The 13,808-nt window shown below is 39.0% G+C and overlaps 1 protein-coding gene across 1 annotated transcript in view; it reads left to right on the top strand.

Moving 5' to 3' along the window:
• Window positions 1-870: 870 nt before the first annotated feature.
• Window positions 871-13,808, top strand: part of LOC107781469 (kinesin-like protein KIN-12C) — a 46,700-nt gene continuing 33,762 nt past the window's right edge. Inside the window, exons 1-17 of the mRNA XM_075243818.1 lie at window positions 871-1,528; window positions 1,731-1,886; window positions 2,007-2,090; window positions 2,181-2,300; window positions 2,382-2,495; window positions 2,581-2,673; window positions 2,752-2,912; window positions 2,987-3,061; window positions 6,588-6,675; window positions 6,779-6,837; window positions 6,913-6,976; window positions 7,125-7,190; window positions 7,289-7,456; window positions 7,535-7,639; window positions 7,758-7,993; window positions 8,075-8,144; window positions 8,351-8,409. Of these exons, the coding sequence (XP_075099919.1) occupies window positions 1,079-1,528; window positions 1,731-1,886; window positions 2,007-2,090; window positions 2,181-2,300; window positions 2,382-2,495; window positions 2,581-2,673; window positions 2,752-2,912; window positions 2,987-3,061; window positions 6,588-6,675; window positions 6,779-6,837; window positions 6,913-6,976; window positions 7,125-7,190; window positions 7,289-7,456; window positions 7,535-7,639; window positions 7,758-7,993; window positions 8,075-8,144; window positions 8,351-8,409 (2,168 nt within the window). The 5' untranslated portion in view covers window positions 871-1,078. The remainder of the gene's footprint in view (window positions 1,529-1,730; window positions 1,887-2,006; window positions 2,091-2,180; window positions 2,301-2,381; window positions 2,496-2,580; window positions 2,674-2,751; window positions 2,913-2,986; window positions 3,062-6,587; window positions 6,676-6,778; window positions 6,838-6,912; window positions 6,977-7,124; window positions 7,191-7,288; window positions 7,457-7,534; window positions 7,640-7,757; window positions 7,994-8,074; window positions 8,145-8,350; window positions 8,410-13,808) is intronic.

Below are 13,808 nucleotides of genomic sequence, written 5' to 3'. Positions count from 1 at the left end.
GCATGATGCATAAAAGCCTACAAGGACTTGCGTAGGAGCAACCGGGGGGGGGGGGGTTGCGTAGGTAGTGTTGGCCTTACATAAGCGTGGTCCAACGTGCATAGGTGAGCGCTTCTCCGTGCGTGGCTTGATTTGGGCGTGCTTGGGTTGGCTCCTCTCACGCATAGGAGGTTCTCTCAATGCGTAGGAGGCTCATGTCTGTGCATAGGAGACCTGAAGGTCTCTTCCTTTGCTCTTTTTTTTATTGGCTACGCACCATGCATAGCCTGATACTTCGCCTTAAGTTCCTTTGATCCGTACTTGGTCTTTTAAGCCCGAATTGATTCTTGTTACATATGGTAATTTATGAGTTTTTACACTAAATTACAGAAGAGAGGAAAAGAAAGGAAAAAAAGAAAAAGAAAGAAAAATGAGGCTGAGGTATTATAGGGAGAGTCAAATGCCTTTCACTTATTTATTTCACTTGCCATGTCATAGACGATTAACGACACATTTTTTTAAATGTTAAGAGATTTGAAAAGCTGTTTAATTGATACAATTTCGGCAAACATGAAATGTTTAATAGATACTAGGAAAGATGACATGCCAACATGAATTTTTTTTGTCAAGTTTGCGACGCCATTGATGTATTCAGCCTGCAATCAAACTTTAACATTAATTCTTTTCTTTTGAAAATTTATTCATGTTTATTACTTAAGGGGCCTGCAATATAACCCTTATCAATAGTAAAATTTTGACTGTTTCGACTTAAATATATAAAAAGAAATTGAAATTAACAGTTTAACGCTTTTAATAGATTCTAGAATCTAGATTCACAAGTTTTTACTTTTATCATATGCAAATGAAAAGGAGACAATAAAATGAAAAGAGTGGAAGCGGTATCCATAATTGAATTTGAAAAGGGGCGGGCTTGCGCCTTTACCTTACAGACCCCACGAGGCCACCACTGATTCTGAATGGGGAATGCTCTCTCTTTCTGCCACACTGCACTTATTTTCCCATATTCAAAGGCTACTCCATTCATCTTCATTGTCCTACAAAAACCCTAGTCTAATTTGACATTTGAAAGTTGCGAGCTATGTCCAAAGATGCTTCTTCTTCATCTGTCAGATCCGCTGCTGCTCGAACCCAGTTCGAATCAAATGAGAACGACTTTGACAATACCGAATTTCCCTTCCTTACTCCTACTCGAACGCCTCTTAATTCCATCACCGACCCATCTCAATGTCTGGCCCTAGCTCAAGACCTCCATCCCACTAAATCTGAAACAACCCGAGCTGTTCGAGATGGAAATGGAGTTAGAGGAAAAGCTCATTCTGAACCCAATTCAGCTCAAACTACTCCAGTTAGGAGAATTTGTAATGTGTTTACACCCTCCGGGGCTAGGCATGCTCTCCATACTGGAGGTAAAGGGACTACTTCATTATCTTCTAGAAATTCAAAAGGAACTCTTTTCATCAACTCTGAGCCTTCTGTCCACTTTGAGCTGTCGGAGGATCCTTCTTTCTGGAATGATCACAATGTGCAGGTTCTCTTCACCAATTATGCTTGCTACATCAAAATTTTTTGTTTTTCAATTTGAATTATTAGAGTTACACATTGATAGAGAGTATAGTCAATGGTCTCATACATGGTCTTGGACATTCATAGAACTTGCTGATGGATTGAGTTTGGCTCAGGTCCTTTTTCTCTTAACAAGACCAATGAAAGTGAGTACTTTATTCATGTAGGTATTGATTCGTGTTAGACCATTAAATAACACGGAGAAAGTATTACATGGATATGGTAGATGCTTAAGGCAAGAGACTGCACAGACACTGGTTTGGCTTGGTCATCCTGAAACCAGATTCACCTTTGATCATGTTGCATGTGAAACTATATCGCAGGTTCGAAATACTGTAATTTGTATCTGTATGCATTTGCATTATGAAAGGATGAATGGACCATATGTGGAGTAGGATGAGATAACTCAAGGTTAATTAAACTGTTTCTTGAGCTTTGAGCAGGAAAAGCTTTTCAAAGCTGCAGGGTTGCCCATGGTGGATAACTGCATGTCCGGTTATAATAGCTGCATGTTTGCATATGGCCAGGTGTGGGACAGTGCTAATTCTTGGTGCTTGATATAATTCAAAATAGCCAATTACTGATTTACAGGTTTTGAATTTATTCCATTCTTGCAGACTGGAAGTGGAAAGACTTACACAATGATGGGTGACATAGGCGAAATCGGTGGAAAGCTAAGCGAACAATGTGGGATCACTCCTCGTATATTCGAGTACTTGTTTACTCGAATTAGACAGGTTAGATATGAAAAAGATGATTTAGCTGTTACTTTGCGTGACAAGTTTTAAGCGCTATTTCCTTATTCTAATGCCTTTTAGGAAGAGGACGATCGAAAGAATGAGAGATTGAAGTATAGTTGCAAGTGTTCTTTCTTAGAGATATATAATGAGCAGATAACGGACCTCCTTGAGCCTTCATCGACTAATTTGCTGGTAAGTTCAATTTTGTTTGATGACAATTGCTGATGTGTTGCACATTCATATGGAATCAGTCACTACATATGCTGATATATGATAGCTCAGAGAAGACTTGAAGAAAGGTGTATACGTTGAAAACCTCACTGAAGTTAGCGTTAGTTCTGTTGATGACATTCTCAGAATTTTGTTACAGGTGAAACTTAATGCTGAACCTTCATCTCTAAGCACTTTCCACATGAGAAAATTGTTTTGATGATCTTGTCTTCCCCAGGGGGCCGCAAATAGAAAAATGGCAGCTACTCATATGAATGCTGAGAGCAGTCGATCTCACAGTGTTTTCACATGCAACATAGAGAGTTGCTGGGAGAAAGACTCTATGAAGCACTTCAGATTTGGAAGGTTAAATTTAGTTGATCTAGCTGGTTCTGAAAGGTAATTTTTGACTTCAATAGCATATAATCTCATTCAATTGCGTTTTCATGCTTACACAATTTCCGGTTATTTAGGCAGAAAAGCTGTGGCGCAGAAGGAGACCGTTTGAAAGAAGCTGCAAATATAAACAAGTCTTTATCAACTCTTGGGTAATGATGATCTTAAGATATTCTTGAGTAAATTAGGGCTGAAATTACTGTGCCATGCCTATTTGTTTTGTTGATTCTTTTGAATTTCCCCCAAACACTGCTGGATGAATACTGCGGATGACACTTTGCATTATTTGATTTTCTCCTCCAGGATCATGTATTCTTCATGCTCATCATAATACTATTCTTAGTTTATCATAAGATGCTTTAGATTTCTTTTGATAATGCGGGAAGTCCAATTATGAATCTTTACTGGATCATTAATGATTGATTAAGCAAAATATATGCACAAACAATTTCTAGTATTTGCAAGAAAAAGCTTTGTGGATTGCCTTTGAGTGACTGAAATCGTGGATAAAGTTTCTATCCAAAATTGGCATAAATTTGAACTGAGAATTATGGGGGTGGACTTAACATAGCATGCACAATTGAGTTTCTTAATAGTGGCACATTGCACTCATGAATTCTGAGTAGTCACAAGATCCAAGAAACATTATGAAATAAGATAAACATCGTCCAATTAGTGATCCTCGTTGAATTGCTAATTCTCATAGCAAATTCTCATCTTGCTGTGAATTATGATAAGCCCTACATCAGATGTACATATATCAATCAATCAATTGTGCTGTAATCTCAAACAAGCTGGGGTTGGTTATATAAAACACTAATTTTCCCACTAGAGAAAAGAGCTATTCCTAGAATGCAATTTGCTCTTCATTAAGTTGAGTATCCAAAGATGCAAAATCTTTTTTTTTTTGTGAGATGAAGAGCAGATGGATCCTATCCCCTATATCGAACACTCGTTCCTATTGTGAGAAATAATGACACAGAAAAAATATATTATTTATGTATGTTAGGTATTACAATAGCCGTATTTATATACAATGTTTACATATACCTAAAGCCTTCTATATCAATATGAGATACTATACATAAATTAATTCTAACACTCTCCCTCAAGCAGGTGCATATAAGTTATATGTACCGAGCTTGTTACATATATTACTAATACGGAGACCAGTGAGAGAGTTGGTGAAAATATCTGCAAGTTGATCATTAGACATACAAGGCCATTAGACTCCCCCTGAGCAACAAAACCAAGTGGTTGCCGATAAACAGAAGTTGGCTGAAAGGTCGCGGGAAAAATTTGAAAATAATGAGACTAAGCCGAATTCCATACTACAAAATAGGTTCTAAAACACCACCAGAAAACGGAAACTTTTTTGGAAATTACTATTCCATATATTTTTCTCCCATGCTTTCTCACACAACATTTAGTTAGTTGGAGGCCTACTCCCTTCTTTCTGACCTCTTCATTTCAATTCAAGGGCAAACCTATTTCCTAGTTACCGGGCTGACCGCACCTTTGGTCAATAGGGCGAGCTATTTGATAGTGACTCCTTTCGTTTCGTGGGGCGATGAAAGGTTACTTCAATGACGGAACAGTCGGAAACTGGAGAGGGTCGCCTTCGGAGAAGCGTTTGCCAAGATCCAAAGCCTCACTCTAGTTATGTCGTGAGGCTGACTGAATCCAATCCATAAACCCGGAATTGAAACGTTGTTCGTTCCCTTTCGTCAAGTAGGCAAAGTAGGCATCCGAACCACTTTGCCTTAGACTCTATTGGTACTGTTAGATAGTTATGTGTAAATAGTCCTAGTCCTACATGTAGTAAAAGTAGAATATGTCCTAGTGCTACATGTAGTATGAGTAGAATATATCCTAGTCCATATGTAGCAGGAGTAGAATATGTCATAGTCCCATATGTAGTAGGAGTAGGATATGTATTATATATAGGGCTTATTGTATCATTGTTAAAAAAATAAATTTTTCTCCCGTGCATTCTCATATGGTATCAAAGTTTCAGTAAGAAAACTATCGTTGTGCGTCATTCCGGGAAGAAAGATCTATCGCCGTGCAATATTCCGGCAACTTCGTCTTGTTCCAAGAGTTTATCACTGCTACAACGGTACTGTGCATATACCACTACCACCATCAGATCCGAAACCCGTGTGCGACTAAACCCTAGAAATTCCAATCCCATCGGAACAGAAAAGTCAGTCACCATGCGTTTTTCCGGTTGACGACTCAAGATTGATTTGCGTTATCTCCTCATCGGTAAGTGTTGTGCGAAAACCAATACTACCATCTTGTTCGGAAAAGTCAGGCGACAAAACCCCGACAGAAAGTCACGCGCCTCCACGCGCCGCCAGAACTAGAGTTCCGGCGAGCTACAGTAACTTTTTCGGCACGTGTGAGCCATTCCGACCATATTTTGACAACTTCTTCAGGACAACTTACTCGCCTAGTGATTCTGGCGTGAACAGTGCACTTTTCCGGATTTTCCGGTGTGAATAGTAATTTGCAAAAAAGTTTCTGTTTTCTAGTGGTGTTTTAGAACCTATTTTGTAGTGTGGAATTCGGCTTAGTCTCACTATTATCAAATTTTTCCGGCGACCTTTTGGTCAACTTTTGTTTTTTCAGCAACCACTTGGTTTTGGTGCTCAGTGGGAGTCTAGTGGTCTTGTATGTCGAATGATCAACTTGCAGATATTTTTATCAAGTCCCTTACTGGTCCTCGTATTAGTTACATATGTAACAAGCTCGGTACATATGATTTGTATGCACCAGCTTGAGGGGGAGTGTTAGATAGTTATGTGTAAATAGTCCTAGTCCTATATGTAGTAGGAGTAGAATATGTCCTTGTCCCATATGTAGTAGGAGTAGAATATGTCCAAGTCCCATATGTAGTAAGAGTAGAATATGTATTATATATAGGGCTCATTGTATCATTATTAAAAAAATAGATTTTTCTCCCGTGCATTCTCACAGGTACAAAGCAAAGACATCATAACAGCCAATGACATTATTCATTTGAGTTTCTGTAAGATAAATTTCACGTATTTATGGATAACACACTGATTTGCTTAATGCTTAGTTGGTAGCGTTTTCTTGACTCAGCAAACTACAGAGCATATGTGATTTTAAGTGAAATAACGTATATGACTTTAAAGTAAACTATCTTATGTTTTGAGGGTATCTCCAGAGTGACAATAGATGACTTGTGGTTTTCTGGGCAGTTTGTCTGCTCATAGAGTTTAGTCTGTTCTTTAACTTTGAGGCCTAAATTGGATTGCACGTCTTTTGCTATATGTTAATGTGATTTGCAGTTTCTATGTTTGAGCGTTCTCATGATCCTAAAACTAGAAAGTAAAGCATATACTTAATCTTCTAAATGATAATGAATATATTCGTATCTTTTGCATAATTCTCTGTGAACGGAGTAACTTAGCAAGTAATATGAGTTTATTTGAACCGCTGGAAGTTAACAAGTTGCAGGAGCTGGTTTAAATTACAAAAGGAACATTTTAGACTGCAGAGTCTCATTATCCTCTGTTGTAAAATGCTCTTATGCTTTGTCTTACTGATCTCTTTTCTACTATATTTTGAAGTCATCTTCAAGCCAGCCTTATGCTGTCCTACTTTGCTAAGTTTTGTTCTAAATTTTTGCCTCGTCTGCGCATGCAGACTCGTCATCATGTCCTTGGTGGATTTGGCACACGGCAAACATAGACACGTTCCATACAGGGACTCTAGGCTAACTTTTCTCCTTCAGGTGAGAAGTATCTCATGACTATTAGGCATAAAAAATACTGGACTGTTAAATTATTGAATTTCTCAATAAGAGAAGGCTATCTTTTCTTCCTCCCTGGATGTAGGATTCTCTGGGTGGGAACTCGAAAACAGCAGTAATCGCCACCGTCAGCCCATCTATTTGGTAACAGGATAATCTCTGTTGTGATTTTGAAAATGCAATAGTAGTGTTGTAATAACTAATTTTTATTCTCTGCAGTTCTGCCAGTGAGACACTAAGCACTCTAAAGTTTGCTCAGCGCGCAAAACTTATTCAGAACAATGTATGAACTTCCAGATATATGCAAACTTTTGTTTGGAAAAACCAAAATTCTGTAGTAAAATTCCAAGCTATATTTTCTATGCTATGCTAACTTTTGTTTGGAAATCAAAAATCTTTAGTTTTTTAAGTTTTGACCTTTATTTTGCTAGGCTAAAATAAATGAAGATGCTTCAGGTGATGTTTCAGCATTGCAGCAGCAAATCCAACAACTAAAGGCATGTAACATGCTCTATTAAAGGTGTATAATATTGTGTTGTATGAAACGTGTAAAATATTCAATGCTCTCATGCATACTTGAAAACTTGTTGAACAGGGTCAGTTGTCCTTTCTACTGAAGCATCAGGGAACGGAGAATTATTTTCCAGAAAGTGTCCCATGTTTAGATCAATTCAGCTTGTGCGAGTTTCCTGAGAGCTTTGACCTGTCTGAGGAATTGAATCTGCACACTGATTGTGGTCCACAACATGGAAGAAGTGACTCAGTAGTCTTCTACTCCTTTCGTGATTTGTCTATTAGCATCAAGACCATATATAATATTGTCCCATGAATTCAATGGCAGTTACATTATCTAAAATCAACTTTGCTCAATGCCGTGAGGAGAGAAAAATTGGCTGCGACGGAAGTTTGGAGATTAGAGGCTGAAATTGAAGCGATGAAACATTTGGTATGAATAACTGTGACATCTCTTATGCACCTTGTGTTATTAGAAAGTGCACCTTAGGTGAATTGATATTTATGCATATAGTAGTCATGTTAAATAAAAGTGAAGGAGTGTTTTGCAGGTTCATCAGCAAGAAGAAGAGGTTCAACTTAGTAAAGACATAATGAAACTTAGAGAAGAAAAAATTGACCGATTGGAATCACTTGGAAATGGAATAATCTCCGCAGACTGCTTTATCCTGGAAGAAAATAATGCTTTAAAAGACGAGATTCGGCTGCTTTGGGCTAGAACTGAACAAAATCCAGAATCGACTCGACTTGCACATGAGAACATTAGCCTCCTTAAGCAGCTCAGATGGTAATTACTATGAACATTTGACTTGCCAAAGATGGACGCTCTCTATTCTATGGCAATTTAATCTTGCATCTGTCTTTTTAGGTTTAAAAACTTCTATGGGAACATGAAGACTGGAACACTGGTTGCTGAAATGCCAGAGTTATGTGAACAGGTCAAATTTACTCTGATGACTTTTTTGTTTTGTTTTTTCTTTCAATACATCTGTTCTTTTTCCTGAAATTTACTCTGGGTCAAGTTTTTGGAATTAGCCATGGTATCCTAGGAAGCCTGTACCTACTTCAAGAGAAGAAGATCGGATTAGTGATAAGGTGACTGTTGTGTATCATTTGACATGTGCGAACTGCATCCCAAATGCAGGAAAGAATCGCTGCAGGAGAGTTAAAAGAATGCAGAGAAATGAATTCAAAACTAATCAGGTAAGTCTCTGCAAGTGCAAATCCAATAAGGATATATGGGTATGCACAACTAAATCTTCAGCTTAGCCTGAAATTACCCCTTACATGCATGTGAACTTGCAATAAACAATTTAAAATTGCTTTGGTGTTTAAACAGTATGGTCCTTGTAAGTTCCTATATTCAGTGAATTTTGTTGGAAGCTCCTATATTCAGTGAATTTTGTTGGTAGACCTAAATAAATAATACAAAATTTTCTCCCTAACACCTTAAACTTTCAACTGAGGTGTTCTGTCAGGAACTCACTCAGTTAATGAAGAAGTCAATCAAGTTTTGGGACAATCTTCTCTGTTGTATTGAAATGAAGCAGTTGCGATTACAAACTAAATAACTGGATGGAAAACTAGTAAGAAAAATGGAAACTAAGCTAATCGAGATTCCATAGCGAGCTGCAGATCTGTAGAAGAGAAGAAGAGAAAGGATTAGAAGAGAAGGAAGGAGATGAGATTTGAGAAGAAAGAGAGAGAATTGGGCAAATACCCGTTGGTTCAGCGATACTCTGCTCGACTGGTTTGCTGAGCTTTATAACAAACTCGTCCAGCTGGCAGCTTTTGATCCTTTGAAGCTCATTAAGTGAAATTTAATCTCGGCCGTCGATTTAGCGTTAGTTATTCCTGTACTTCCCTCCCAGCTTCGAACTCCCCTAGCGACATTTCGTTTATTGCTGCATTTCTCAGGTCATGAGATACACTTCTCCTTCATATAAACCTTGTCCTCAAGGATTAGTATCAAACTCTGGAAATTGGACTTGATAAACTCATGGTCCTCCCATGTAGCAACCTCAGGAGGTAAGTTCGACCCCTGGATAAGCACCTTAACAGCAGCCACATTTCCTTTTTGAACAAGTTGTCTTTACAATATTGCAACAGGCTTCACTAGGAATTGGCCTTCTCCACTGGTCATAGGTAAGACTGATTGGACGACCGCCCTAGAGCCAATTTTCTTTTCAACAATGAAATGTGGAAAACAGGATGGACCTTAGAAGTAGGAGGCCGCAACATCTTATAAGTGTGAGAAATAATACACTAGAAAATTATTCTATTGATTTTTAACAATGATATAATGAGCCCTATATATAATACATGTTCTACTCCTGCTACATATGGAACTAGAATTATTTAACACTCCCCTCAAGCCGATACATACAAATCATACGTACCGAGCTTGTTATATATGTAACTAATACGAGGATCAGTGAAGGACTTGGTGAAAATATCTGCAGGCTGATCATTCGACTTCACAAACTTTGTAGCAATGTCCATGAGAGAATCTCAATGTGTTTAGTTCTCTCATGGAACACCGAATTTGACGCAATATGAAAGGCATCTTGATTATCACATACAAGTTCCATCTGGCTGATTTCATCAAATTTCAACTTCTTGAGCAACTATTTGATCCAAACTAGTTCACATGTTGCCATAGCCATTGCTCGATATTCTGCTTCTGCACTAGACCGAGCAACCACATTCTGTTTCTTGCTCATCCAAGGTACCAAATTACCTCCTACCAAAATACAATATCAAGACGTAGAACGTCTATCAGAAGGTGATCCTGCCCAATCAACATTTGAGTACCCAACAATTTGTTCATGGCCTCGATCCTCAAACAATAACCCTTTGCCTAGAGCTGACTTTACATTCCGAAGAATACCGACGATTGCATCCTAATGACTATCATAGGGAGAATTCATAAACTGACTTACAACACTTACATGAAAGGAAATATCAGATCTAGTCACTGTGAGGTAATTTAATTTACCAACTAGCCGCCTATATCTTGTAGGATCGCTAAGCGGCCCCCCCGTCCTGGCAGAGCAGTGGTGGTGAGATGCTTCCCTGAGCCAGAATACAGCCAGAGTCACCGTGCCTCAGTTTTCCGGCGACTTTTCACGACTGTCTTGCGTTATCTCTCTTTCCGTCAGTATTGTACAAGATCCAACACTACCACAATGTTTAGATGGTTGTTATATATCATTTCATAATATATCGTATAATATTGTATTGTATTGTATTGTACTGTATCGTTTTGATATATACAATGTTTGGAACAATGAAGAAAAAACTTGCAATATTATAAAGAAAAAATAAGGTATGGGGTGGAATTATTATATAAAAAGGTTGGTTAAAAGATAAAATAGAATTATTTAATAATAAGGAAGGGCAAGATGAGAGGAAAAAATAAGGTAATGATGCGACCACACCAAATCGGTTGTTCCATAAAGTGACACTTTTTATCGTTACGTAACGGCGGATTTAATGATATGATAATACAACAGGTAACAACCATCCAAACAAGCTGTTATTCTTTTGACAAATACCACATTCAGTAAAACAACTAAGCCAATCTCTTAAAGGTCCCTAGTTGTCCTGAATGCCCTCCTACTGAAGAACCATGGAAGATCTTAATCAGTTGTTGCCTGAGAGTGCCAGTGGCCCCAATGTAAATTTTGCCCTTTCTCCTCAAGACTACTACCAGATCTGTGGCCCTTGAAGATCAACTGTGAGTTGTGCAATCAACTCATCAGCTAGTGCATCCTCTTCATAGCTTGCACCAATTTCTTGCACCCAAATTGGCACAGTCGTGCTGATGGCATTAAGTGTTGCGTGGGGATCAACTTCAGCAGATAAGGTCTCAAACTATCTAGAAAGTGCAACAACCACTGTGTTCTCCGCCCCTCTTTTGTACTGGACTTCATAGTTTAAGCCTAAGAGCTTAATCAACCCCTTCTATTGAATGGCTTAGGTAACCTTCTGTTCTAACAAGTATTTCAGGCTATGGTGATCAGTCCTTACCACAAAATGCTTATATTGAAGGTAGTGTCTCCATTTATCTACAGCATATGTACTCTTGATTTTCATTAATTGAAGATTGAGTCGTATCAAATTGTTCTCGTATACGTCGTCACCATTCATTTTCCTTTCAAATTCACCGTCGACCGGAACCCTCGAATTTTTAGGTATTAATTTCTTAAACCATTTTCATTATACAATTTGTTATAGTCTCTCCGTAGAAGAATCTTCAGCAACATAAAACTCAATTTTTTCATCAGCTTTAATGGTAATTCTTCTTTCTCTCTTTCTTTATATATCTTCTTAATTTCAGATTTTAATTTAAACAACCATTTTATTGTTAATAATTGTTTTATGTACATTAAAAGAAACCCCATTAGAAATTTGATACTCCGGTATCTTATTTTATATCCACTAGAGTTTTTCGGCGAATACTCCGCCGGGGACCCCATTTGACTTTGGTTAATGATATATTCTTCTTGTTTTATTTCCCTTTTGTTATTTTTGGAGTTCTCATTCGGTTAAAGCTATAGGCGCACTGAACAGTTTGAAAAAATTGCGTACGGCACTGGCGTTTAAAGATTCTCGTTCTCATCAACTGACTCGGAAAAATATTTCGTTAGCGTTTCCAGTCACCGGAAAAATCTGGACAAAAAAAAATTTGATTGAATTGGATTGTTGTGGATATCGATAGCATTTGATTTATAATTCATTCTTCAGGTTTCTTTCATTTCTTTTTCGGTTTTAGGAAAAAGAAAAGTATCTTTTTCGTTTTTGGGGTCTAGAAATCAGTACACAATTTTCATCCCAGTTCACAAACCCTAGCACTAGTTTAGCCGATCGCCGAGCAGTTTCCCAGTTCACCTTGCCGGAGCACACAGGTTCGGGAGGTACCAACATTCACCGAACATCCCCGACTGTAATCCAGGTTCCATCTTTCTTGAACTGTATTTGCGCACATCTATTTACCGTTGCCTTGCCGACAATTTTTGTTTGTGTACACATCTATTAGTTTTGGTTGCCTTGCCGGTAACCCGTAGTTGGATCGATTGTTTTTAGTAGACAGTATTTGCTTGTTTTTCTCTCTTTTCTACTAGTGTTTTAAGCTTAAGGTTTCATCTATCCCTTTTAATTCCTTGTTTGCATAGGGGTAGTTTCTTAGACGTGGTATATTCACTGTTCTAGTGCCTGCTCGCGTTACTGTTCTCGTAGTATCGCCTTTGAGTAATTTTTAGCTCTCGGGTTCCTAGCGTGTAGTCCTTCGTTCCCACTACTTGTTCTTAGTGGTAGTGTTTACCTGATATCTTTTGCTTATAGTGGCGGTAGTGTATGATGTGAGAGTAAGGTCATGTCCTCGGATGGGGCTGGGGGTGGGGTCCAGGGGTGGGAAAGGGGGTAAGAAAGCCTTTAGGCTGAGAGTTGGGTCTTGGAACATTGGGACGTTGGCGGGGAAGTCTATAGAGTTAGTTAAGATTCTTCAGAAGAGGAAGATCAACATAGCGTGTGTTCAAAAGACTAGATGGAAGGGTACTAGGGCACGGGATATAGACGGATTTAAACTATGGTACTCAGGAAGCTCTGGGGGTAAGAATGGGGTAGGTATTTTAGTAGACAGGGACCTCAGGGAGCTCGTGGCCGAGGCTCGGAGGGTAAATGATAGGTTGATGAGTATTAAACTTGTAGTTGGTGGGTTTACTGTAAACATGATTAGTGCATACGCTCCTCAGGTAGGTTTGGACCAGGAGGTCAAGAAGCGATTCTGGGAGGATTTGGACGAGATGGTGCATAGTATCCGCACACAGAGAAGCTGTTCATTGGCGGAGATTTCAATGGCCATATTGGGGCTAGTGCTAGGGGTTATGATGATGTGCATGGCGGGTTCGGTTTTGGATATAGGAATGAGGGAGGTAATTCACTGTTGGATTTTGCTAGGGCTTTTGATTTGGTTATAGCTAACTCGAGTTTTCCGAAGAGGGAAGAGCACCTGGTCACTTTCCGGAATTCAATGGACAAGACTCAGATTGATTATCCTCTCTGCAGGAAATGCGGTAAAGGTCTGTGCATTGATTGCAAGGTCATCCCAAGTGAGCACCTCACGACCCTACATAGACTCCTAATTATGGGCCTGGAGATCAAGAGGAGTAGGAGGAAGAGGGCGTTTTGCATGCAACCTAAGATCAAGTGGGGTAACTTGACCAAAGACAAAGCCCAGGAGTTAGGGGAGACGTTGTTGGCTATGAGGGCTTGGATGAGTAGGGGGGACGCATCTAGTATGTGGGTCACGACTGCGAATTGCATTAGGGTAGCTGCTAGAGAGGTCTTAGGGGTCATGAAGGGCTCTCCCGGGGGTCATAGAGGGGACTGGTGGTGGAATGGAGAGGTACAAGGTAAAGTGAAAACTAAGAAAACTGCTTATTTGAAGCTAGCAGAGAGTACAAACGAGGAGGAAAAAAGAATTTATCGGGAGTGTTACAAAAAGGCAAAGAAAGAGGCAAAGTTAGCAGTTACAACGGCTAAAAATGTGGCGTTTGCTCGTTTGTACGAGGAGCTCGGGGGCAAAGGCGGGGTCAAGA

This window comes from Nicotiana tabacum, chromosome 22, assembly GCF_000715075.1.
Source record: "Nicotiana tabacum cultivar K326 chromosome 22, ASM71507v2, whole genome shotgun sequence".
Taxonomy (NCBI): Eukaryota; Viridiplantae; Streptophyta; class Magnoliopsida; order Solanales; family Solanaceae; genus Nicotiana; species Nicotiana tabacum.
This window is presented reverse-complemented; position numbering and strand designations above follow the sequence as displayed.